Source organism: Littorina saxatilis, linkage group LG17 (assembly GCF_037325665.1).
Source record: "Littorina saxatilis isolate snail1 linkage group LG17, US_GU_Lsax_2.0, whole genome shotgun sequence".
In the NCBI taxonomy this organism is placed as follows: Eukaryota; Metazoa; Mollusca; class Gastropoda; order Littorinimorpha; family Littorinidae; genus Littorina; species Littorina saxatilis.
Window position 1 is genome coordinate 20,880,131 of NC_090261.1, and position 26,818 is coordinate 20,906,948.

Sequence of the window (26,818 nt, forward strand, 5' to 3'; positions counted from 1 at the left end):
TTTTGTAAATATTGAACTGCGAGCGAAAGGAGCTGTTCACTATTTGAAAAAGCAACGAGTGTAAATCTGGTACTCAGCAAGCCATGTAGTATTCTGTTTATCCTACATACTGTACTTACGTGTATTTCAGTACTGAAAATGTCCTGCAGTCGAGGCAGCTAAATTGAAGACGCTTGTTTGGAACCTCGATCTCTTCTAAAGCCTCGTGCAATCTATTACGTCAAAGTAAAGAAACGTCACTCTGAAAGTGTGGCGTGACGTGTTAGTTCTAAAACTTCATCGAGGGTAATTGTCGAGCGCAATTTTTTTTTTCTGTAATGACGTTTGTCTCGGTGACTTTGGCATCATAAGCAGTGGAAAAACAGGTCCCTGCCAGACTTGCTTGACATGACCTCATTTACATGATATACACACGTGTGATTTGAACGATTATTATCTCACGAGTGTCTCTCTCACGTATGTAGGATAAATAATTAATACACGTGCATAAAATAAAATAATTTATTGCAAGTGTATTAAATCATTTATACACAAAAATAAATACCCGTGTATAAATTATTTCGTCTTACACGTGTATGAATTATGATTTATTACACTGACGTGTGTTGGTTATGAGCCAAACGGCTTTCCATAGACACACACGGCACACCATACACACACACACACACACACATACACACGTACACACACATACACACACACACACACACACACATACACGCATACGTATACATCTCACGTTTTATTTACTTCTGAAATCCCTTTTTAGGTCCTGGAGCGTATAACCGCTAATATTTAAAACAAAATGATCACAACGGGAAGAGGAAAATAATTGAATGGCGGGGAAAAAGAAGGATAATTATATAAGAACTTTCTTGTAAATAATGAAACAATATTAGGAAACTGATTGGTTAAGACGTAAATGTATGACGAAAGAAAGAAAGAAACAAGTCGCGTAAGGCGAAAGTACTACATTTAGTCAAGCTGTGGAACTCACAGAATGAAACTGAACGCACTGCATTTTTTAACAATGACCGTAGTCCGCCGCTAGTGCAAAAGGCAGTGAAAGTGACGAGCCTGTTTAGCGCGGTAGCGGTTGCGCTGTGCTGCATAGCACGCTTTACTGTACCTCTCTTAGTTTCAACTTTCTGAGCGTGTTTTTAATCCAAACATATCATATCTATGTTTTTTTTAATCAATAACCGACAAGGAATAAGATGAAATTGTTTTTAAAACGATTTCGAAAATTTAATTTTAATCATAATTTTTATATTTTTAATTTTCAGAGCTTGTTTTTAATCCGAATATAACATATTTATATGTTTTTGGAATCAGAACATGATGAAGAATAAAATAAAAGTAATTTTGGATCGTTTTATAAAAAAATTATTTTAATTACAATTTTCAGATTTTTAATGACCAAAGTCATTAATTAATTTTTAAGCCTACATGCTGAAATGCAATACCGAAGTCCGGCCTTCGTCGAAGATTGCTTGGCCAAAATTTCAATCAATTTGATTGAAAAATGGAGGTGTGACAGTGCCGCCTCAACTTTTACAAAAAGCCAGATATGACGTGATAAGACATTTATCGAAAAAATGGAAAAAAACGTCTGGGGATATCATACCCAGGAACTCTCATGTAAAATGTCATAAAGATCGGTCCAGTAGTTTACTCTGAATCGCTCTACACACACACACACGCACAGACACACACACACACACACACACACAGACACACATACACCACGACCCTCGTCTCGATTCCCCCTCTATGTTAAAACATTTAGTCAAAACTTGACTAAATGTAAAAAGAAACTTAGAGGGTTAAAAAAAACGCACTTCGAAATAATGAAAAGATGATATAAAATGTTGGCAAAACCGCTATATGCATGAAAAAAGAAAGAAAGAAACGTGCAAGACGGAAAAATGACGTGAACAGAAATATGCAGATTGAGAGACCAACAGAAATAAGATTTTAAAAAATGGAGGGAACATAATTAAGAGCTGACAAGAGAACAAGTAAAGAGAATGATAAATACAGCGCTCTGTCGTATAATGATCAACAAGTTTTGAGTTCAGCATAAATGGTGACAATTCATGCAGGTTTCAATAATATCAGGATAATTAAACGGAAATCCTCAGACGAACAAATCCACACAGAACGTCGTCTGTTACATATTCATAGAGGTCAGAATGCCAACAACACAAAAGTACGAAGTCAGGCGCGTGACAACTTCCCCGTGCATCGACATCATTACATGTCCTGATGAACTGACAAGTCATAAGGCGGAGTGTTAACTGCTACATATTCATGAGGTGCGGGGAGGACGTATTCGTGGGCAGTGGGATTCATTCCTGCAACAGCATTCCATGTCACTACATAAACAAGACATCAGGCGGAGTATTAACTGCTACATATTCATGTGCTGGTGGTACGACGTATTCATGGGGGGTGGGAGCTATTCCTGTAACAGCATGAAGCTGCGCCTCCAACTGTCCGAGCCGGTCCTTGAGGAAGTAGTTCTCGTATTCCAGCTCGAGAGCCCGCCGGTAGAAGTTCTTCTCCTTCTCCTTCTTGGCCTCGCGAGATCGTTTGGCGGAGTCGTTGTTTTTCTTCCTCTTGCGCCAGTAGTTTGAATCCTTTGATGTCAGAGGCATCATCACCTTGAAAGACAGAAGTGGGTGCACGGTTGTTGAGCATGCATCGATGTTTAGATGTGTTAAAGACACAACCCTTCCCGTGAAGGCCGGCTCACTATCTCAGATCAACCCAGGCTTTTGCACGAAATAAGACCATCCCTCCATTTGGACACGTACCAGAAATCAATAGCCTGGCTGCTAATTCCTGTGCAAAGTTCAATCAATCAATCAATGAGGCTTATATCGCGCATATTCCGTGGGTACAGTTCTAGGCGCTCTGCAGTGATGCCGTGTGAGATGAAATTTTATACGGCCAGTAGATTGCAGCCATGTCGGCGCATATTTACCTTTCACGGCCTTATTCCAAGTCACACGGGTATGGTAGACAATTATTAAATGTGCCTAAGCAATTTTGCCAGGAAAGACCCTTTTGTCAATCGTGGGATCTTTAACGTGCACACCCAATGTAGTATACACGGGGGGTGGTTCGGACACCGAAGAGAGTCTGCACACAAAGTTGACTCTGTGAAATAAATTTCCGCCGAACCTGGGATCGAACTCGCGCTGACAGCGGCCAACTGAATACAAATCCAGCGCGCTACCAACTGAGCTATATCCCCGCCCAAGTTGTAGCATTTGTGTTGTTGATGAATTGATTTCGCCGATTGACACCCGTGGGTTTACAAAAAATGAACTCAAAAAAGATTCCACTCTGCTGAATCGTCTACACGGGAAGGACTGTGCCTTTAAATGGTTACCACGGCAAGTGTGTGTGTGTGTGTGTGTGTGTGTGTGTGTGTGTGTGTGTGTGTGTGTGTGTGAGAGTGTGTGTGTGGGTGGGTGGGGGTGACGCTGCCTTGTTTGTGCATCTGATGACAACGGTGATCGCTATTTCATTGTTACTTACCCGTCGTATTAGAGTACCAGTAGGTGTACTGTTAGTCTTAGCCCATTCATCAACTTTTTACATGCAGCGATGAAATATACCCATCCCTTCTATGCCAGTACTTCCTATAATCATCTCACCCAATATAAAGTAATAAGAAAAGACAAACATTCTGGTTAATTTAGTCAGCTGCAATGCCTCTTACCGTGTAAATCATGAATCAGCTATTACTTGTTCTTACCTTGCAACGTTTCCTGATAATAGGCCGAGGTTTGAACCCAGCCACGGTAACCCCGCTGGACAGGAGGTGGTCCACGTCGATGAGAGACGTGGTGGACGACGACGGTGACATTGACAACGACGAATCATCATCGTCGTGAAGGATGGGGTCTGCAGTGCCTCCACATTTCTCTGACGACGTCACAGTGCGAGGCTCCGTGGACACGAATCGCGGTGATGAGGCTTGACGTGGAGCAGCCGGGTGAGCAGCCGCGGGGTGGGCTGGGTTTGAAGTCTGCGTCATATTCTCCAAGTTCGTTTCCACGTCAGACGCTGGACATTCTGGTTTGGAGAGTGACTTGCCAGATGAAGACGAGGAAGATGGTGAATGCTGGGAAACTGAATGACCAGCTCCTATTGAACTCGCAGGAAAAGACTTTGGAAACATGCAATGAAGTCTGCTGTCCGTTTTCGTGTTGAATCGAGGGTCAGATGTGACAACCGAGGTGCTACAAGGTTGACTCTGCTGGCGTTCCGGTGCTAATGTGTGGAACTGATCGGACAATCCGTGTTGCTGCTGCGTCTGGTTTTGTTGGTATAGCTGACGATCGGAAAACCTTAATGTCAAAGTTGCTGAACTTGTGTCAGGCTCATCGACGCAGCGTATGTGTTTGGAGCCATTTTTCGCTGAAATTTTACTGGTGTCGTCTGTCATTTCAGCCGAATGTTCCTGGGCCTGTCTGATACGTTCTCTGCCTTGTAAATGTCCCTCTTTGGCTGCAGAAAGATGTTTGTTGGGGCAGTTTTGCAAGTTGGTCAGCTTGGTGTCGGCTGCTGTCCCATTTATCCTTGTTTCGTTTATTTCTCTTGAATCTTGCTTGTTGTCTTGGTAAGCCACAAAAGATGAGTTTCGTTGCTGTTCATCTGGACCATCTATGTCTGTTTCACACCACTGGGAGCCCTGAATTAAATTGTCATGAAATGGATTGTTTGCTTGAAGAGTGTTGCTTTGTATGTCCCTCTCACAAGCTGCGTACAGAGAAGCAGATGTAGCCGGTGACTGAAGACCAGAAAATGTTGAGCTATGGAACTGTTGAGGGGTTGAAAAGAACGACCCTGAGGTCTCCATTCCCGAATAGTTTTGTGGATAGTGGAAAATATTCGACGGCGCATTTGGTATAAAGTTGTAATGTGCTTGCCCCGTGCCTCCCAAATCCTGCTGCCTCATGTCACATTTTCTTCGGTCTGTGTACTCGTTAGCGGAAACGTTAACAGATTGTTCGTTGTAAGCAGGGTGTCCCATCGTCCCGTTGCTCTGGAAATAGGATCTTAACCCGTGCCAGTGATCACTTGGATAAAAAGATTCTTCAAACCCGCAGTCTGCGAAAAAGCATGAGGTCCCTGCATCATAGTCTTGCGGGACTTCTTTGCCGAGTTCATCCTGAACAAATGTCCCTGCGTTACCAAAGCTGTTCACGTTATTCTCAGGGGTGTTATGTTCAGTCTTATCCATAAAGCTTGGGGAGAAGTGACGACTCTGCCCATAGTCTGTGCTTGTGGTCCCGTATGAATTTGCACACACTGCATAACTGTCCGAGTTTGGGTAAACGCATGCTGCGGGTGCGTACACCGTGGGTTCTGACGAATGCATTGCCTCTGATGACAAAGAAACGGGCACGTCACTATGGTACGTCACATGTGGAAGCTGTGACGTCATTTCCTCACCATCTCTCGTCACCGCACAACTTGACGACACTGACTGATCCGGTATTATTGACGTCATACTTGAATATTGGTGGAGTCCGTCGACATGATAGTTAGTAACGGCGTTGCACGCGACATTGGCTGTGGCGGTGACGGTGGTAACGCCGTGTTGAGCGTGGACACCTTGTCCTTCCAACATCGGTAACTCTTGAATAGGATGCTGCCTCACACGCCACTGATGCTGTGCCGGAAGGCCGTATGATGTTTCCAACCGGTAGGAAGGATCGTGTAATTGTTGCAAACGGACACACGAGACAGAAACAACGGTGACTACTTTGACGACGATGTTGAGAGGACGATTCATGCTACTCTCTCGCTGTCCCATGCATCTTTGGCGTCATGCAGGTAGACATACATCTGCGCCTGAGGAAAAGAAACAGCAAAGGTGTTAAGGCCAAAAAAAAAGTTGTATGTTTCTGGTAACATGGCTACAAAAAATAGGGTAGGTAGGTAGGGATTTTTTGTTTTTTTTGTTTTTTTTTGGGGGGGGGTCAGGGTAGAAAATAACTATACAGTGACGCAAAGAGACTGGACTTACTATACAAAGAGAAAGACAACACATTACAAAACAAATGAGACAAAAGGGATGCGGGGTTATCCCCCTTGTGTCGTCTGTCGTCTGTTACTTTCGTTTTGACGCTTTTTTTTCTTTTTTTTTTTTACAAATGCAATAACAAAAAAGTCTAGGGTCGGCGGGAAAAAACTAGGTAGGGTCGGGTGACCAGAAACATACAACTTTTTTTTGTGGCCTAATCACAAAACGCACCCGGTTAACTACAACACATGAGGCAGACTTGAGATTCGGTATTCAGTTGGAAGACCAGGCTGACGATCTGACACAGCCATCTGGCGGATTGACCGCAGGACAAGAATATATATATACGATCTGATCACCACCAAGAGGTGTGCGGTAACTTCAAACGTTCTGTAGTAATTATCTGAGAACAATAATTGTCTTATTGGAAAAAAAACTCTCGTCAAATATTTGACGCTGTGACTCAAATATATGTTGTTCAGTCTTCTCAGTGTTTTAGTCGCCAGTCTTGCTCCGTGTGTAGGATGTGGACTTCTCCCAGTTGTGTGTACGGAACGCTGTTTCTGATTTCTGAAACAACTTCTCGGAACATCAGCAATATCATTATTTCCTGAAGCTCAAACAAACAGTCTGCTTCGATGACAGTCTTAACGGTTTACCAACACAAAGGGAGACTAATGTCTGATGTGCTGTACGTAAACTGATCCCTCAGATTGCTAGATCTGTCTACTGCACACAATTAATATTCCACGGCCGCTTATCCCTTTGGGTGTATTTTTGTTGTCATAGAATGAAAATGCAGTTACTTGCATGAGAATATGCATGTCGTGCAATGTATGAGTGTATGTGCCGTTTTTAAAACACCTTTCTTGTTTTACACAGCAGCCTTCAATTGGTTGTTAACTTATTTAAAGGATATGTTCATCACCACGAAAAGTTTCCTTCCATGGAAATGATAATGAGAGCATGAATGTCAAATTCACATTGTTGATACTCATGTCCACAGAACTTCTGTTCATTCTCATAACGTCTTTTAAACGCATGTGCCATTGTAATCATATGACAAAATTCCCCCGAAATCGGCGTATGGCTGCCTGAATGGCGGGGTAAAAACGGTCATACACGTAAATTTCCACTCGTGCTAAAAACATGAGTGAACGTGGGAGTCTAAGCCCATGAACGAAGAAGATATGACAAAATGACATAACTACATATTTATGAAGTATTACTTTAAACAGTCTTTCGGATGAGACGAAAAACCGAGGTCCCTTCGTGTACACTACATTGGGGTGTGCACGTTAAAGATCCCACGATTGACAAAAGGGTCTTTCCTGGCAAAATTGTATAGGCATAGATAAAAATGTCCACCAAAATACCCGTGTGACTTGGAATAATAGGCCGTAAAAAGTAGGATGTATGCGCCGAAATGGCTGCGATCTGCTGGCCGATGTGAATGCGAGATGTATTGTGTAAAAAAATTCCATCTCACACGACATAAATAAATCCCTGCGCCTTGAATATGTGCGCGATATAAACTGCATAAAAAAAAAAGAAAAAAAAAATCCCTGCGCTTAGAACTGTACCCACGGAATACGCGCGATGTAAGCCTCATATTGATTGATTGATTGATTGATTGATTGATTGATTGATTGATTGATTGATTGATTGATTGATTGATTGATTGAGTATAAATGAAGTGGTATCATTCTGAGACATAGTCGCAGTTGACGCAAAGATGGCCAGGAAAAAAAGTGTTCTAAACCCCCTTTTTAATGTATCGCAAATTAATAGACTATAATCATTTGGATCAACATCAGTGTCATTTTGAAAACACGGGGGCAGACGCGGAATTCCGCGCCCTCAGTATGCGTCTAATACTGAAACCGATGATACAGCCATACGTAAACAAACCTGTCAGATATCTGCACACCCAAAACAATGAATTAGCATCAGGCAAAGCAGACGGTATGCAAATAAAATGCATGACATCAATCATCCACTCGATTTGTTTGTCGGTCAGGGAGAAAAGGCTGGGACTGGAGGAGGGGATTGGCCCTGAATAGGACGGGAATCTACGTTTATGCTTCAGTGCCTGTGTAAATAAAACTGATTAATGTGAACGCTCCATTAGACCGTACACGGTCAGTGAACCATCGTGTCCATGCCCAACTTTTTAGAGAGGTAACCATGTGGTCCAGGGCCGGACCAATTTCGTTTGAGGGGGGGGGGGGGGGGGGGAGGGGTCCAACTGAAGGCAGGGGTCCAGGAGCCGCCCATGCCCCGTTTGGGTGCAGGGGCAACGAACGCCCCGCCGGCTGGGGGGTCTGGGGGGGCAAAGCCTCCCAGAAGCCGAGAAAATTTTGCATTTGTGAGGTCATTTTTTGGTCTTTCCTTGCAACTGGGAATCAAAATTACACATTCTCAACAGTAACAAAATACTTCATATATTCATTTACCATAGTGGTTCAGTGGAATAATCCCAAAGACATATATGCCTAGTAAATAAGTCTGACAGGACTCTTTACTTTGAATATTACTATGATGATGGACTTATAACGGGGAGGGCAGGCCGTTGTCGACTTGATGTTGTTCATAATTTGAAATAGTTTTAGAAGACCAAATAAACTGAGGGAGTTGGGGGAAGAGCTTAAAAAGTCCACTTTTTTTTTCTCTGAGAGGTACATCGGGTGGCCAGGGGGGGGGGGGGGGGTCCGGAACCCAGGAACACCCCCCCCCCCCCCCCGGTGTATAGTCTACAGTCCGGCATTGCCGCAGTGTTAGGGTCAACTAGTAGATAATGCATGGTAGGAGCCGAAAGGGTCTTTGAATGTCAGTCCAAATAGCGGAAGTAAAAACATCAAAAGATCTAATTTTCCGGCCGTTTTGTTGACCCCAGTTTTGTTTCAATTTGTGTTTCAGTTTGTTTTTGTTTTTGTTCAGTTTAGGCTGCTACTCAGACTAGACAGGTATAAACGAAATGTTAGTCCGGGCTGAGAACAGGAACATCTTGTGGCATTAGTCAGAATATTTTTCAAATAAAAACTGAAATATACAACAATGTTGGTGTGATTGAATTATTAGAACTCTACGGAGCGCAGGGCCGGACTAGGCGAAGAGGAGGGGGGGGTTGCCAGTGGTGGCCCAGGGGGATGTCCCCCCTGGCGGCAGGGGCGGATCAGTTCATTTTATGACTGGTTTTTTTCAAAAGTATATTGTGAAGATATGGGTGTGAAGGCGCAAAGCGCCGAGCCGACGGCGCGAAGCGCCTAGCTTGCTAGGGGGGTCCGGGGGCATGCCCCCCCGGAAAATTTTGAAAAAAAGGATGCAAAATGGTGCAATCTGGTGCATTCTGAGGATGATCATTACCAGTTTCAGGCAGCAGATTTTGTCACTGATTAATACCCCAAAAATTGAAACTCAATGTAAAATAAAGAAATGCATACCTCATTCAATATTTTTATTTTTTGGCTGGGGGGGGGTCCGGAAACCCTAGAACCCACCCCCCCACCCCCCTCGTTGTGGGGGTCAGGGGGCGAAGCCCCCTGAAGCTGACGGGTAGGTCATATTCTGAGATAAGAAAATGGTCGCTCCTTGCATGAAACGGCATAAAATAAGCAATAATAAAAAAAAATTAAATAAGTAAGGTACATGTTTAGGCTAGGGGGGGGGGGGGGTTGCGCAACCCCCATAACCCCCCCGGTAGTCCGGCCCTGGAGCGGCAACCAAGCCACAGTGGGTGCAATAAGAGTTATTCACTGCGCTATCGTGGATGCAATCTGGGTAGCTCACTCTCTAGTGTTAGAAATCATCTTCAGTCAGCTCGCAAGCAAAATGGCGTCCCCAGAACAAAGCGTCGAGTTCGAGAAAACACCAAATGGAGTTATGTCTGCAGCTGAGAGTCAGGTAATCCGTCGTTTAATTCATGAAAATGTTTAGTTCATCTTAAGGAAAATTATCTTTACGCACGATTTGTGTTCCCGAGGCCAGAAATTGGGTTTTTTCTTATGGTAATTGGTACCGACTGAAGAAACATAACAAATAGTGAAATACTGAAGTGAAAGAGCCTTGCGACTGTTAGTGCTACTGCTGGTGTGACTAGGGTGAAGAGTATTTTAGTAATGGCAGTATACTTTAAGATGAATGAGCAGAGCAAACTAATCTATCAGAGTGAATTTGCAATTTTCCTGGTAAAATTAAAAACTACAATGATTTTCTTTTTCTTTTGTGAGGAGAGGTGTTTTCAAAATTTAACCGATTGAGTGTGACAGTGATTGAACTTGAAGGGACATAACCACGCTAGCATTAGAGTTAGACGTGTGGCGTTTGTCAGGCGCAGCCAGAATCATTAGTCTACTTGCGCTCAGTAAATATTTAGTTATTTCAGCATGTAGTTATTTCAGTAACTCCCTTATGATGAAGTCTACACTGTGTAAATTATGGATTTTTGTGGTACAGTAGTTGTTTACATAATAAGATGTCTGATTTTTGATTGTGTGTGTGTGTGTGATGCATTTTTGGCAGATGGGTGCAGCCAGTCAGCCTCACAGCCATGCACATGTGAGGGTACCTGAGTCAGTGTATAACATCGATGAAGAAACCAGAATGGGTCTAGACACCACAAATGATGGTGTCACACCACCTTCTCGTGAAACTGACATTAACCGGCTAGAAGGTATTGATTCAACAGAGTTCTGTTTCTGTTAGTGTTACTGTTAGTGTTACATTTTTACAAATTTTACACATTTTGAATAGGAAGTGAGTGAGAAAATTCCTGTATGTAACAGGGATGTTGTTACAAATTCACACCTATAGGACAAATGTCCTGAGCTCTTCAGAATCATTAGGACATTTGACCGCTTTCAGAAATGTCAATAGGACATCATAATTTTGTGCAAAACAGTTAAACACTGTCCATGGAATGGTTCCAAAATCATGTGCACACACACATGCTTTAACGCACACACATACACCGAAAATGTTTGCATACATTGTTTTATTAATTTAGTTCCAAATAGGACACACACAAAAAGAAACAAACATCTAAAAAGCAACCAAAACCTTCAGCACTCTTTTTTTGATTGTCTCACAAACTGCATGGTTTGACCAAAAAATGAACTACTGAGAAAACAAAAAAGTCCGTTTCACTTTCAACACAGATTCGACAAAACAGTATGGTCTCTTTGCTGTCAAGGTCTAACCAACCAAAAAGGGTCAGCCATGAATAGTTAAAAGACTGTTTCTGTGAATTTCCTGCTGTGCCGACACCATGACCATGTCCTGTACAAAAGACAAAACTTCTCTTTCTGTGGTTGTGTCAGTTTTAACGGCGACACTGTCATTGGCGGGGATATAGCTCAGTTGGTAGCGCGCTGGATTTGTATTCAGTTGGCCGCTGTCAGCGTGAGTTCGATCCCAGGTTCGGCGGAAATTTATTTCACAGAGTCAACTTTGTGTGCAGACTCTCTTCGGTGTCCGAACCTCCCCCCGTGTACACTACATTGGGTGTGCACGTTAAAGATCCCACGATTGACAAAAGGGTCTTTCCTGGCAAAATTACTTAGGCACAGTTAATAATTGTCTACCTATACCCGTGTGACTTGGAATAATAGGCCGTGAAAGGTAAATATGCGCCGAAATGGCTGCAATCTACTGGCCGTATAAAATTTCATCTCACACGGCATCACTGCAGAGCGCCTAGAACTGTACCCACGGAATATGCGCGATATAAGACTCATTGATTGATTGATTGGCACTGTCATTTTCAAGAATGACACTCGCCGCGTTTTGACCTGTTTTTGACCCAAACGTAGCACAGGATGCTGTTAGAAAGCCAAAGGTCTTCAGCTTTTGTTTATTTTTGGCAGGCCTTAGTTTTATTTTGGTGGCATAATTCAATGCGCTTCGTCAAAATGTCCCAAACTGAAACCAAAAGCAGACGCAAGACTTATAGTCAGTTGGAATTGTCTCCCGTACTCCTAACTTTAGTGTGCTGCGGACGGGTGTACCCAAACGGCTCATATCGCAAACGGTTCAGAATTCACGAAAACGCAAGATCAGCACTACACAACTTCAGTGCACCTGTACGCGAGAGTGCTCGGTCGCTTTTAGAAAATGTGTATCTTAAATGGAAAATATCGAATATCACGCTGTCAGTAGGAATGGAGTTCTTATCGGACAATGACAGCGCTCAGTTCAAAACGATAGGACATCTGACTGCCATGCGGCTATGAATCGGACATTTGAGCCTTTTAATCGGTCTATGTCCGACGCCTAACGACGTCCCAGATGTAATTCCATGTTGTTATCCGAATTCTTCATCCTGTTTACTCAAAACGATTGCAGCTTCTGTAGGGTCATTTCTTTTTTTTAACAAAGTCTAATTGAAGCTTTCTATCAGTATCAATTTCATATTGCTATTTAATTTTTGCTTTTTTAGTTTAGTTTAAATTCAGGTAGTTAAATTTTTTCCTTTGGATTAGAAAAAAGAATCTCTCCACACACAAAAATGACTTTGGTTCGTACATGGTTTACTATTAAAAGTTGTAAAATTGAAACTTCACTATTTTGTGAGTGAGCACAAATTATTCCTATAGTTCTTCATGGAAACATCTTTTTTTTTTCAATCATAGTTCATATTTTCTGAATTGTTATAAAATTTGATTTTCTTTCAAATGTTTTGTTCACGAGTACCATACTAATTCTGTGACGGTGAGACTGAGTTTCTGAATTGAGTTTTCACTTCTTCACCTTTGTATTTCTGTTCTATCAGGCAGTAAAACAGGGGCATCAACAGTAGCAGCAGGGGAGGATGATTCAGGGACCAAAGTTCCTCCCCCTGGCAGCTCCTTCTCAGCCCTCTCCTTACTTGCGGCAGAGTACGCTGAAAGTGACAACTCCTCCATACGTTCCACAAATTCTCCAGCAGTGCTGGAGGAAAACCCTCTTCCTTCGGCTTTCCAGAACCCTGTCGTTCAGAGTTTAAATGTTGCTTCTGCCTTGCCGCAATACCTCAAGGACAATCTGGATACCCAGAGCATGAGTCTAGACAGTGGGGGTGATGGCTCTGGGTCCTGCTCTTCACCCGGTCAGCCCGAGTTAGTTCTGGATGAAGTGACGGGAGAGATTAAGGATGGTAGAAAGCGCTCCAAAGCAAACCACATTTCCTCTGCAGGTGATGCTCAGGCTAAACCCATTGCGGGTGAAACACTGAGAGAAAGCGGTAGTGCCATTCAGAACCAGCCAGCCGCCTTCTTAAACAGTGACTCACTGTCTCAACCAGAGCCCATGGAAACGGAAGACAGTGGAGAAGAAGATAAAAATGAGACTCCATTTCGGGAAATTTGTAATCAGCGCGAAAACCAAGACACCATGAGATCAGTGACAGAGATGTCGGAAGATTCCAGACAGATGTACAACATGGACTCGGTGATGAGTGAGCAAGAGGAGTCGCTGCAGAGCTCCATAGAGCTGAAGCGGCCCAGCTCCATTCCGTTTGGAGAAAACGCTAACAGCAGCATGCCCGCCACAGGGCTGGGAGGGGAGGAAGAGAGCTCCAACATAAGCTTCATCGACGAGAACTCGCAATCCAACTCTGTGGCTGGTACTGGTACTGGTAGACCATCGCGTCGCAAGCGCGTTAGACGCAATAGTATTACTGACATTCAGGACTCAAAACTTGATCAGGATGATTGGTAAGTGTACTGTTACTAGTGTTAGTGTTACTAAATGGAAAGTGTTGACAGTTGACAAAAGACATGTTTAATTTTAAAAGGAAACTTATGTCGTTTGACTGGGTGTTAGTTACTTGTGTTTGCACATTTTGTGTGTGACTATTTCCAAGCTGCCTTATTAAAATTCCACTCCGACTATGTACCAAAAATATTGTAGGTGCTGAGAATACAGAATTAATTCTTGTCTCCTTCAAGGCTTCAGCTGCCTTTAAATTTATTCTTGGGACACTCATAACTTCTAAATTGCACCATTTTTCTTGTTTGATTTATATTTATATTTTTATTTTCAAGTACATGTAATATTTATGTGTGTTTGCATAATACCTATGTAATTTGTGAACAAATTTGTGTGTCACAAGGGTTAGATTTTTGGAAGAGTTTGTGCTTGATGTATTCTGATCAGCTTGTAATTTTGCAGCCTTCAACCGTTCACGGCAGAGCGTGTCTTTGAGTACCAGTGGCCGCAGGACGGGGGAGAATGGTGCCTGTTGCAGGAACAAGTCAGTGAATACCTGGGCGTCCTTTCTTTCAAGCGCAAATACCCAGGTACGTCAGATGTTGACATTACCGATGATTATTATATGAAGTCTTATATCGCGCGCGTATCTCCAGACTCGGACTCAAGGCGCAGGGATCTATTTATGCCATGTGAGATGGAATTTTTCACACAATACATCACGCATTCACATCGACCAGCAGATCGCAGCCATTTCGGCGCATATCCTACTTTTCACGGCCTATTATTCCAAGTCACACGGGTATTTTGGTGGACATTTTTTATCTATGCCTATACAATTTTGCCAGGAAAGACCCTTTTTGTCAATCGTGGGATCTTTAACGTGCACACCCCAATGTAGTGTACACGAAGGGTTAGATTTCATGGATCTCATGGATCTATCTATAGCTTGTTCTTCAGGCTCTCCTTTGTTCAGCTTTAGATCACATGATAAACTGATGGCTTAGCCTCATTAGTTACACATTTTTGGAAGAATTGTTTTGTTTAATCCAAATGGGTATGGCTAACCGTGAGGTTATTTGAAATTTAAAACTAAAAGTTACACCAAAGTATCACAGAAAATCCCCCCGCGGGTTAGGGGGAAGAATTTACCCAATGCTCCCCAGCATGTCGTAAGAGGTGACTAACGGATTCTGTTTCTCCTTTTAACCTTGTTAAGTGTTTCTTGTATAGAATATAGTCAATGTTTGTAAAGATTTTAGTCAAGCAGTATGTAAGAAATGTTAAGTCCTTTGTACTGGAAACTTGCATTCTCCCAGTAAGGTCATATATTGTACTACGTTGCAAGCCCCTGGAGCAATTTTTTGATTAGTGCTTTTGTGAACAAGAAACAATTAACAAGTGGCTCTATCCCATCTCCCCCCTTTCCCCGTCGCGATATAACCTTGAACGGTTGAAAACGACGTTAAACACCAAATAAAGAAAGCATCACAGAAAATCTAGCCTACATTTAGAATGAGTACCTGTCTGTTGTATCACTGCAAATATATTCACACACAAAGACAACAAGAAACCCCCTGAAGTGTAGAAGTAATGGTTATGATTCGTCTTTGGAACAGTTTTACTTATGATTTAAACATGCATTGGGAAAGAAAAAAGAAACACATCCACGTGTCTGTACTGTTACAACCATGTGAATTTGATTAAATTACATATCTTATCCCGACTCACAACTAGCATTAACCTCTGGTTTAAGGCAAGGTAACAAGAAGATTTTCGACTAAAATCGTTCAAAGTTGTGATTTGGGTTTACTTTCGTTTTGCCTTCATTCAGTAATCAAGAACACTTCTGTAAAAAATTTTCCCAAACAAAACACGATTTTATTACCTTTGTTGATGTTTTCTAATGTGTGTATGTCAAAATATTACGTTTGTTTTCCTTCATGAACTTGGTGCAACTTAGGTGCAACTTTGATTTTGCATAACTCAGCTGGTAGAAGTCGGATCGCAGAAATTTAAAAAGCAGACGAAACAGGACGGTGATTTGCACAATCGCATTGGAGGGATAAAAGAAGCATTTTCATTGGCTGAACCTTCAGTGAGAGAAAGAGCATTTGAGCTCTTTGACCTCAGCAGCCAACCAATCAGCGCGCTCCTTTCATAACCTCCATCGGCAAGACCACGCTTGCGTCATGGCGTCACCCGGTCGCTAAGTTTACAGTACACGCAAAAACGTGTCGATTTTTCACTTCGTAGTTCCAGTCTGATCTGTTTTAGACTCTTTGAATCTATCCATCATGGGAAAACCATCGTCTAGGAGAGCTGATAGGCGAAAATCACGCAAAGGACAGGATAATATGTACACAAGAAGAAATAGTAGGCCACAGGCACAGCGAGCACAGAACACACCGCCACCGGCTGAAGCACCCACTCGCTCGTCGAAATCAAAACAAGCCACTTCATCGGAATCGAAACTAGGCTCTCATCTCGACATGGAATTTGATCAGGAAGATGGACTTTCTGGGTTTCGTTTCATCGATGTGAGCCTCCTGATTGAATTTGTATCAAAACTTCTCTGTCCAACTTGTAAACGGCCTATGGGTGAAAACAAGAGGCTGTCTCATGTGTCAGAGAGTCGTAGTTCCCTTGCATCGAAATTCGAATTCACATGTCAATGCCAGATGAAGCAGAGCTTTTGGACTTCTGCTAAGTTGACAAAGACATATGAAGTGAACAGACGGTTTGCCGTGGCAATGTTTGCAATTGGCAGAAATCAACAACAAGGTACACGTTTTCTTGGCAATATGAACATGCCTGCTTCAATGTACAAGACAAGCTGGGTACATCACAAGAAGGCCATCCTACAGGCGACTGAAAGAACTGCTGAAGAAAGTACTAAAAAAGCTGCAGGTAAGAGAATGAAGCACATATTCTTTCTATACTTTGTAAATGTCTGTAATGCATTATTGTTGTCTTTGTAAAGTAGTAATGGAAGTTAGGTAATGGAGGGTGGACCGTGACAGTGGCTAGCTTCACTGAGGAAGTGAGCTTTACGCTGCAGCAGCTTGTGGACTGTCGCGCAGTCTCTCTTGTTACTTATATAATATTATGCAAGTACAAAGATCAACTTCATGCTGCTGTAATAATACATTACACACATAGTATAAAGGATAACGTTAGTATATCTTATACTAACTGTACATGAATCATTGTGAAGAACATGCGATATGTTTTGTTTTTGTTTTTTTACCAGTTGATTATATTATGGTATTTTGACAGCTCCATTGAAATAGTCATAAATGATACTAAATTCTTTTCCCATCTTTTACAGCTGACCTCAAGGCGGCCAAGGGAGACCAGGTAACTGTCTCATGTGACGGTACGTGGCAGAGGAGGGGCTTCCAGTCCAAGAACGGCGTCTTCACCTTGCTGTCGGCAGACAAGCAGAACTCGAAGGTGATTGATACTGTCACTATGTCATCTTATTGTGATTCTTGTGCAAAGAACAAGAAAAAGAAGACACCCGAGGAATTCATTGAGTGGAGAGATCATGATCATATTCCAAAAGGAGAGTGCGACAAAAATCATGATGGCCCGGCTGGCGGCATGGAGGCTGCTGGCGCTCTCACTGCTTTTCAGCGGAGCGTCGACCAACACCAGCTCAAATATGTCTCGTTTCTCGGTGACAGTGACAGCAAAGCCTATGCTTCTGTCAGTAGTAGGAATATCTATCCAAATCTTGAGATTAAAAAGCTGGAGTGTTGTGGCCATGTACAGAAGCGTATGGGTCGACAGCTTACAAGCAAAGTGACGGAACTGAAAAAGACAATTTCCAAAAAACGGGAAAACGGTGACAGGGATAGGAGGGAAGGGAGGGCTGACAAAGAAAGCCATTCTAGCAATTCAAGGCCACTATGGTGCTGCTATCAGGAACAATTCAGGTAATGTCAAAGGAATGAAGAAGGCCATTTGGGCGATCTGGGAGCACCGCAACAAGATCCACGACAACTGTGGAGCCTGGTGCCCTTCCAAGAAGAACCCGCCAGAGGACCCAAACAGGAATGCCCTGCCACAGTTTGCGTGTGAAGCCATCAAACCTGTGTTTCAAAGGCTGTCTGATGATGTGCTTCTCCAGAAGTGTGCTCACGGAGGTACTCAGAACACTAACGAGTCCTTTCACAACATCATCTGGGAGCGGTGTCCCAAGACTGTTTTTGTCGGTCGGCCGCGCCTCGCCATAGCTGTTGCTGATGCTACAGTGGCCTACAATGACGGGGAGCTGGGGCGCCTGAGTATCTTCACTAAACTCGGAATGCCGCAAGGATTCTATACCATCAAGTGCTTCCAGGAGCTTGACCGGCAGAGGATCAGGGGTGCGGGGGCAGCACTTGACCCTGCCGAGCGTCAGTCGCGAAGAGTGGTGGCTCACCGCAATGAGCAAGGACATCATCAATTTTATGATGGAGGTGCTCACTAGCAGTCCAGGTCAGTGTTTTAATTTCTATTATACTCCAAGATGACAGAAAACATGCGTGTTTTTTTAAATAAAATGTAATAAAATCAACACTGAAGACATTGTACATTTTCAAAGTCAATTTTCTCAAAAATTGAATTTTACGTGTTTGCGTCACGGATGTCAGGATATTTCAGTCATTTATTATCCAAATGACTTGAAATTTTCTGCAGACATTTCTGATAGTGTGTTCTTCAAAATGACGAAAAAACTAAGGTCTCCCATTATTTAAAAAAAAAAATCAAAAATTGAAATTTTGTCATAAAATATTTTTTTTAATTTCATAAGATATATTATCGATATCGCAAAAAATTTTCGTCATTTTATAGACATACTATTGCTTTGAATATATGCAAAATGTTGGCACTCTAAGTGCCTTAGTTTGTTTTAAAGAGCGACATCCCTGAAATAACGTTTTTGCATTTTGTCGTTGCGCATACCCCATAAAAAGCCAAAAGTGTACCCCTTTAACTTATTTTAAGAGGTAATGGTCTTTCTTTCCTGAAAGTAGAATAAATATAAGTTACTATGCCCAAGTTTCATTGAAATCTAACTATATTTCTAATTGTGAGTGAGAAATGAAAGTGAACGATTTTTGCAAAAAATCTTCTTGTTACCTTGCCTTAAGTGCTGGGACGCTGAACTACGCTTCACCCCTTAAGGGGAAGTAACCCTAAAAAAGAACAGCCTAGAACCCGCGAACTGGGTCACAGATCCAGGCCATACCGTCACGTGACTGACCACGCGAGACCGCCGCCGCCATGTTGGAAATACCTCACTCTCTCCTCAGCGGTTCTAGCGATAGGACGTTGTTCTCTCGAGCTACGCATTTTGGCGTTCAGCCTGCTGCCTGGTTGGCAGTTTATCTTCACCCCGGTTCTTCTTCACGGTCTCTGCTTCTACGGCTGTATTGGTGAGATCGTTCTTTGTTTGTTTTACTTGTATTTTTGCCTTGTGTCCGTCAACTTTGTTGTTGTTCTACTCTCTGTGAGTTGTTTCCAACATGTCGGACAAAGAGAAGAAAAAGCATAATACTCGACAGTTAGTTGCTGATTCTTCCCCCGCTAGCAGTCAGGCAAAAGATAAACCCAAAGGTACAACGGTTACTATCGTAGACCCGGTTTCTAATGCTTCGCTTTCGGTTGATATTGATAACCCAGCAAGCCCTACCTTACCCGTTCTGAAAGAATCTAAAAGCAGGAGTAGGGCTCGTTCAGCCAAGTCTAAGAAAAGTGATAAGCAAGATTTCTCTTCCCTTCTCTCCTCTTTCTCCTCGCAAATGCATACCATGTTTTCTCAACAGCAGCAACTTGCCACTGACTTACAGGCTACGCGAGAGGAGTTGCGTTCGCTGCCTAAGGGTGTGGGCGATGTTTCTTCACTTTCCCGCATCCGGTTGCCTCCTTCGGCCACAGTCACGTCAGCGGATTTGCGGGCGGAAGAACTGGCGCACGCCAGCTTCGGAGAGATGGTCCCTCGGGACACTGTTGCTCCTGCGCAGCAGGCTCTCTCCTCAGGTACGTTGGGTTCGCCGGTAGCCAGGCTCTTTGGCGAAAGCGTTCCGCATAGACCGCAACTAGTAGCTCCCCCGCCTCATAGGTCAGGGAGTGAAAGTTCGACATACCTGGGGCAAACGACTCATACGAAGCGGAGCTCATGGGGTGTTGACGCGGGAATGCAATCGATTTTACATCGATCTGGTGACCAAGGTGCACACGGGCCGTCTTTGACTTCCCCCGTCGGTGTATTCGCGTCACCACTTCCTCCTGGGCAGGAAGTTGGCTCCATGCAGGCTCTGCACCGAAGTTCTACTTCCGGTTTGCAGTCAGCCTCGCTTCCGGTTGATGATGTTCAAGACTCGGTGAGTCATGCAGACTTGTCTATACATACGGAAGTGGAGTCGGAGCGAGACGATCCTACCTCATTCAATGAGGATGACGGTGACTTTCAGTTACCGCCAAGATTGAAGCCGTCCTTAGCTGTTGCAGCACAGGTCGCTTACAAATACTTTCCTGACGGCGTTGTTTCATCTGCGGGTCGTGTCTTACCCCCACCCTCAGCGGTGGGTGACTTCCGCACAGCACCAACAGCAGCTGAAGGTTTTCAGTTTTCTGAGTCTCCTTTAGTTGCTTATGAACTCTCGAAAATTCTAGCAAGAGTTCCAGGCACGTCGAGCTCCTTGCCGGTTGGCACTGTCCCTCTCCTATCTGCTCATGGTCAGGCGCCAGAAGCTGCCAAGAATTGGCTTGCCACTGATCAACTTCCGCATGCTAGTGTCCCTGCCCTTGCGCGCAGGTTTTCACTCACCCGTCGGCCTCAGAACCTTATCAACACTTTTGCCCTGCCGAGTGCAGCTCTTCCGGTCACACCGGAGCTGTCCACTCTTAGGGAGGATGGTTACCGTCAAGACAGACCTTGTGTCTACACGGAAGGTTCTCTCATTGGTTTGGAGGAGGCAGGCAGATACTCTCTTGAACTTGCCTCCCTTTCTGAGACACTCCTTCGGACTTTATCTCGTTCGATTGCGTCTTCTCTGGATCCTTTTGAATTCCGGAATGACGCAAGTGTGAAGGACGTTACGACACTTCTGGCCACATTAGCTAAGGTCAATGCGGAACAGATGGCTGTGGCGGCTCGCCTTTACTCCCACGCCGTGTTTACACGCAGGGACTCTTTTTTGGCGGGCTCAAAGATTCAGGAGAAAGCGACTTTGGATGCTCTCAAGTCTTCTCCTTTTACAGAGGGAGCTCTGCTCGGGCAGCCCTCGCTTGACGCTCTAGACAAGCAGACCCAGAACGCCAAGGATTTGGCGATCGCTCGGTTTGCACAGCATGGCTTCACTAAGCCACAGGCAAAGCAGCAGGGTCAGGCCAAGGCTTCGTTCTCGGCAGCTAATCGCGGCCACAACACGCAGCACTCTCAGTCTTCTTATAGGGGAAGGGGCAGAGGTGCCCCTTATCCTAAGAAGAAGCCATCGTTCGGGAACTCCAGGGGGGGTGGGCGAAAGCCCAACCCCCAATGATGCCTCCCCGAACCACTCATCCCTACAACCCCCACCCCTTTGGTGGCGGGTGGCCCCTCCCGGGCTCTTCCCTGCTGGTTACAACTTGTGGACAGTCAGTGGATCGTAGGGATAGTGCGTTCGGGGTTCCGCCTACTCTGGAAAGAAGGAAAAGCTCCTCTTACCAGAGTAGCACCAGCGTTCCGGTTCCCAGCAAGACCAGAGGCAAAGGCGACAATTCAGTCGGAAATTGCCTCTCTTCTTCTGAAAGAAGCTATAGAGGAGGTTTTGGACCTCAACTCTCCGGGTTTTTATGGAAGACTTTTCGTCGTCCCCAAAAACTCGGGGGGTTGGAGGCCTGTTCTCGATCTGTCTCCTCTCAACAGGTACCTCAGAAAGGTAAGGTTCACTATGGAAACTCCAACCTCTGTCAGGGAGTCTCTCAGGCCGTCAGACTGGGTAACGTCCATAGACCTAACGGACGCCTACTTTCATATCATGATCCACCCCTCGGATCGGAAGTGGCTCAGATTCAGGTGGGCAGAGAAGATTTTCCAGTTCAGAGCCCTTCCCTTCGGGTTGTCTCTGGCTCCCTGGATTTTCACAATGGTGACTCGTCAGCTGTGCTCCCTTGTCAGGCAGAGGGGCATTCGCTTCCGTGCATATCTAGACGATTGGCTAATTCTGAACCAGGATCGTCTGACTTGCAGTCTTCACACTCAGTTTGTCTTGAGTCAGTCGGCAGACCTAGGTTTCTGTGTCAATCAGGGCAAGTCGGAGTTGACTCCGTCACAAACGTTTACGTACCTAGGTATGACGTTCGACACCGTGGCCTGGACGGTCCGACCTTCTCTCAGGAGAGTCGACAGGCTTCTGTCTCTCCTAACGTCGCTGCGGTGTCAGGAACGGGCCCCGGCCAGGGTTCTGGCTTCTGCCTTAGGCCAGATGGAGTCGATGGCTACACTCGTTCCCCTGGGAAGAGTATCCAAAAGGCCGTTTCAGGCGGCCTTCGGCTCGGTATGGGAAGCAGCTTCTCAGGGTTGGGACGTCTCTGTCCCCATTCAGGGCTGGATCAAGCAGACCACAGAGCAGTGGTTTCAGGATCAGCTCTTTCTCGGCGTTCCCATTGTCCTTCCTCCCCCGGACCAGGACATGTTCACAGACGCCTCCATGGTGGGATGGGGCGCTCACTTAGCCCATCTGACGGCCTCGGGTGTGTGGTCAGAGACACAGTCTCTGTTGCACATAAACATGCTAGAGCTGGAGGCTGTATTCCTTGCACTTCAGAGTTTCCTTCCCACTGTGACGGGGCACCATGTGAAGTTACACACGGACAACACTACAGTAGCTGCTTACGTGAACAGACAGGGCGGCTCACGTTCCCACTCGTTGTCTCTCAGGACTTGTCAAATTCTGGTGTGGTGCCAGCAGCATCATATAATTCTTTCAGCCAAGTTTCTGCCAGGGTCTCTCAATGTCCTGGCGGACTCTCTCAGCCGGTCGGCTACCGTCATCCACACGGAGTGGACGATAGCTCACCAAGCCCTACTCCGTCTGTGGGCTCAGGTGGACAAGCCACTGGTCGACTTGTTTGCCACAAGATTCTCAAGAAGACTTCCCGTGTTTGTCTCTCCGTTTCCGGATCCGGAAGCCTGGAAAACGAACGCGCTGGAGATATGCTGGTCGGGACTCGTGGCTTATGCGTTCCCTCCTGTCAAGCTTCTCGGCAAGGTGCTCAGGAAGGCGGAGATGGAACGTCCGTCTCTCATTCTGGTGGCTCCATGGTGGCCCTCTCAGCACTGGTTCCCGGACCTTCTCCGTCTCGCAGTGGGGCCACCCATTCCGCTAAATCTTCGAAAAGGGGAACTTCTTCAGCCGCGCACGGGCGTCCTGCACGACAATCCGCAGTCCCTACGCCTTCACGGCTGGAGACTGTGAGGACGTCTCTGCGCCGCGCTGGTGCATCGGATAGGACTCTCGACTTAGTGCAAAAGTCTCACAGACAGTCCACAAGCTCTGTATATGCCTCACATTGGGCAGCTTGGTCCAAATGGTGCGCGGATAATGGCGTGAACGCTACTTCCCCCCGTTCCATGCAGGTGGCAAATCATTTGGCCTGGTTGGCGTCTCAGGGCCGGTCTCCTGCCTCTCTGAGGGTCAGGAGATCGGCGATTTCCTCAACACTTAGGCAGTTGGGGCGTATAATCTCTCTTGATGGTGTTATAGCAAGCGTCCTCAGGGGTGCTTCCTTGGACTTTGCTAAGACAAGGTCACCAGTCCCAGCTTGGGATTTGTTCCTGGTTCTCGAGTTTCTCAGGTCACGGGATTTCGAACCTTTGCATGCAGCGAGTCTCCACAATCTTACCCGTAAAACGCTTTTCCTTACGTTGCTTTCCACCGCTAGGAGAAGCAGCGAGATACATGCTTTATCCGGTCTCGCTAAAGACATTTCGTTCGAGAGGAACGGTTCCGTCGTGCTTCGTTTTCGTCCGGATTTTCTAGCCAAAAATCAGAGGCCAGATCAGCTCTCCCCCTTGGTCAAAATTCCTCCGCTTTCCACAATTTTAGCACCAGGTGACCCAGATATCGTAAATTGTCCCGTCAGAGCAATCAGCAACTATCTGTCGCGTACGGCGCCTATTCGTTCAAAAGATCAGAAGCTCCTGTTCATTTCCATCAATACGGCCCGGAGCAGAGACCTGTCTAGGGCCACTTTGGCCAGATGGGTGTCTACCTTGATCAAACAAGCGTACATCTGGCAGCAAGAAGGAAAAGGGGGGGGGCAGTCAGTCCTTCCCCAGTCGTCTTCTAAGACGCATGAAACCAGAGCCTGGGCATCCTCGGTTGCCGTTCTCAAGTCCGGCAGACTTGCAGAAGTCTTGGATTCCGCTTACTGGAGATCCGAAGACGTGTTTATAAATTTCTACTTGCGGGACATCGCAAGTACTCGTCAGGATGGGACCAGTACCCTTCCGGCTATGGTAGCCGCAGGGCAGGTTCTCTCCAACTTGTAGAGTAAGTTTTTTTTTACCCACCTCCTTCATTAGCAATCTGCTAGTTGTGAGTCGGGATAAGATATGTAATTTAATCGAAAATTTTAAAAGTAAATTTTGATTTGATTAATATACTTACCCGACTCACATCGTTTATACCCTCCCGCCTACCCCGCGCGCTTTATGGTACCCTAAAAATGAACGTTTCGCTTCGTTCGAGTGAGGTATTTCCAACATGGCGGCGGCGGTCTCGCGTGGTCAGTCACGTGACGGTATGGCCTGGATCTGTGACCCAGTTTGCGGGTTCTAGGCTGTTCTTTTTTAGGGTTACTTCCCCTTAAGGGGTGAAGCGTAGTTCAGCGTCCCGGCACTTAAACCAGAGGTTAATGCTAGTTGTGAGTCGGGTAAGTATATTAATCAAATCAAAATTTACTTTTAAAATTTTCGATTTTTTAAGAGGGAAGAAAATATTTAGGCAAAGAAACTTAAAAACAAGGCTTTAGCTTGATGCTGCTTTAGCTCCTTGACATTTGCAACAGGAACAGTGTGAAATAGGCGTTTCAAAAAGTTCTCCTGATGATTTCTTTTCATTGTTGGAGATGTTTTGTTTTCAATAATTGGCTCTCAGTGCTATCCCTGCTTGGTTCCTGTGTGGGTGATAGGTTTCCACTGAGAATGTAATGTCGCTCGCTAGGATATGAAATGTCCAAGCCCAAACTTTTTACTGAGTGCGTACTGAGTCAGTTCATTTAGGTCATCATATATTTATCTAAAAATAAAGTACACATGTGTTTATAATTAATATGTATATGCTTAAAACTGTAAGTAAACAAAAAGCTTTCGACAAAACTTGGAGTTAAAGACATTTATCTTGCCATGTGTATGATTTGTTTTTTTCATTATTTTCCCCCATTTTTGTGTTGTCAGCTTTTTTGTTTGGCAATGGCATATCTCCAGAAGCAACATCTGTATTTTAAAATGTGTACAGTTTTGTTTTGCTGATTTGAATTTATAAGGTTTCAACTTTTGTTTATAAATCATTGTTTTGTGGTGAATTTCTACTTCTGTACTTTCATTAATTGTGGTTCTGTGTTAAACTCAGAGACATTTTTTCACAGCATCATGCTTGTAGATAAAACGTAACAACAGTGAGAGTTTGGGTTTGTTTATGCCAACCTTAACAGTGAACTGATTACAGAAATATTGGTACATTGTATTAATTACATACATTTATTGTTCTTGCAAAATGACATGGTGTGGTTATACCAGATGGCGAGATGACACTGACTAATCAGGGATGGCCAAATTAAACAAATGTTTTTGTTGTTTTTTACTGTATGGTTGAATCACTGTGTTGTTCATCTAAGCATACTGGATAAGGTGCTCTTTTTTTGTGACAGATCTGACAAGAAGAACATGCGACAAACTGGAAAAGGATTTTCTGAGAGAAAGAGGTGTTGTTACAGAAACCCAGAGTGACCTGGGTAAGTCAGGAATGTGTGTTTGTGCTGCTCCTAGTCTATATTTTGTTTGCTATAGATTTTTAGTATTTGGGCAAGTATTTTTTTTTAATATGTTATATGAAGTCTTATATCGCACGCGTATCTCCAGACTCGGACTCAAGGCGCAGGGATCTATTTATGCCGTGTGAGATGGAATTTTTTACACAATACATCACGCATTCACATCGACCAGCAGATCGCAGCCATTTCGGCGCATATCCTACTTTTCACGGCCTATTATTCCAAGTCACACGGGTATTTTGGTGGACATTTTTTATCTATGCCTACACAATTTTGCCAGGAAAGACCCTTTTGTCAATCGTGGGATCTTTAACGTGCACACCCCAATGTAGTGTACACAAAGGGACCTCGGTTTTTCGTCTCATCCGAAAGACTAGCACTTGAACCCACCACCTAGGTTAGGAAAGGGGGGAGAAAATTGCTAACGCCATGACCCAGGGTCGAACTTGCAACCTCTCGCTTCCGAGCGCAAGTGCGTTACCACTCGGCCACCCAGTCCTCTTTTCAGTAAAAGTGTTTAAATGCAAGGAGAAAAAAATAACAACAACAAGATACCCATTTGGAATGGAGGAGGTGCACTTTCTATAATTTCAGCAATAGCAAATTTAGACATTGGCATTGGATTAACATTATGAAATTAAACCAGTCTTTTTTTAAAGAAACTGGAAATGTACATTGAGTAGAACTTGGTGCATAATTCAAATAAAAATCTTTTTCTTTACAGCAGTTCTGAACTTCTATTTACTATGTACTGTGAGAATGTCTTTCTTGAGAAAAAAGCCGGTGTCAATGATATGTATACTCCTCATCCCGTGAACAATTGTAAGTAAAAAAAAATCACGCCTACCTTTGAATCTTGGAAGACCTTAGTGTTAAGAAACTTCTCTTGTCAAATCACACCAAAACTTAGTGGAAACTTCCTGAGTCTTGTCTGTCATTGTTGCCTTCTCACAAGGCATCGTCCCCTTTTATTGGTGACAGTGCGCAAGGCTGATTGATTAAGGATTGGCGCCGTACCGGACCACGTGGGCTCCTGTCGCTAACAAAAAAAAGAAT

The 26,818-nt window shown here is 44.4% G+C and overlaps 2 protein-coding genes across 2 annotated transcripts in view; both read left to right on the plus strand.

Moving 5' to 3' along the window:
* The first annotated feature begins 9,815 nt into the window (after nucleotides 1-9,815).
* The window catches only part of LOC138951676 (PHD finger protein 10-like), a 39,741-nt gene continuing 22,738 nt past the window's right edge, over nucleotides 9,816-26,818 (plus strand). Inside the window, exons 1-5 of the mRNA XM_070323232.1 lie at nucleotides 9,816-9,949; nucleotides 10,568-10,718; nucleotides 12,816-13,737; nucleotides 14,195-14,322; nucleotides 25,640-25,723. Coding sequence (XP_070179333.1) covers nucleotides 9,878-9,949; nucleotides 10,568-10,718; nucleotides 12,816-13,737; nucleotides 14,195-14,322; nucleotides 25,640-25,723 — 1,357 coding nt within the window. The 5' untranslated portion in view covers nucleotides 9,816-9,877. The remainder of the gene's footprint in view (nucleotides 9,950-10,567; nucleotides 10,719-12,815; nucleotides 13,738-14,194; nucleotides 14,323-25,639; nucleotides 25,724-26,818) is intronic.
* Nucleotides 16,380-18,209, plus strand: LOC138952541 (uncharacterized). The gene is made up of 3 exons (XM_070324225.1): nucleotides 16,380-16,642; nucleotides 17,064-17,450; nucleotides 17,686-18,209. The coding sequence occupies exons 1-3, from the start codon at nucleotides 16,414-16,416 to the stop codon at nucleotides 18,207-18,209; spliced, it is 1,140 nt and encodes a 379-aa protein (XP_070180326.1). The 5' UTR covers nucleotides 16,380-16,413.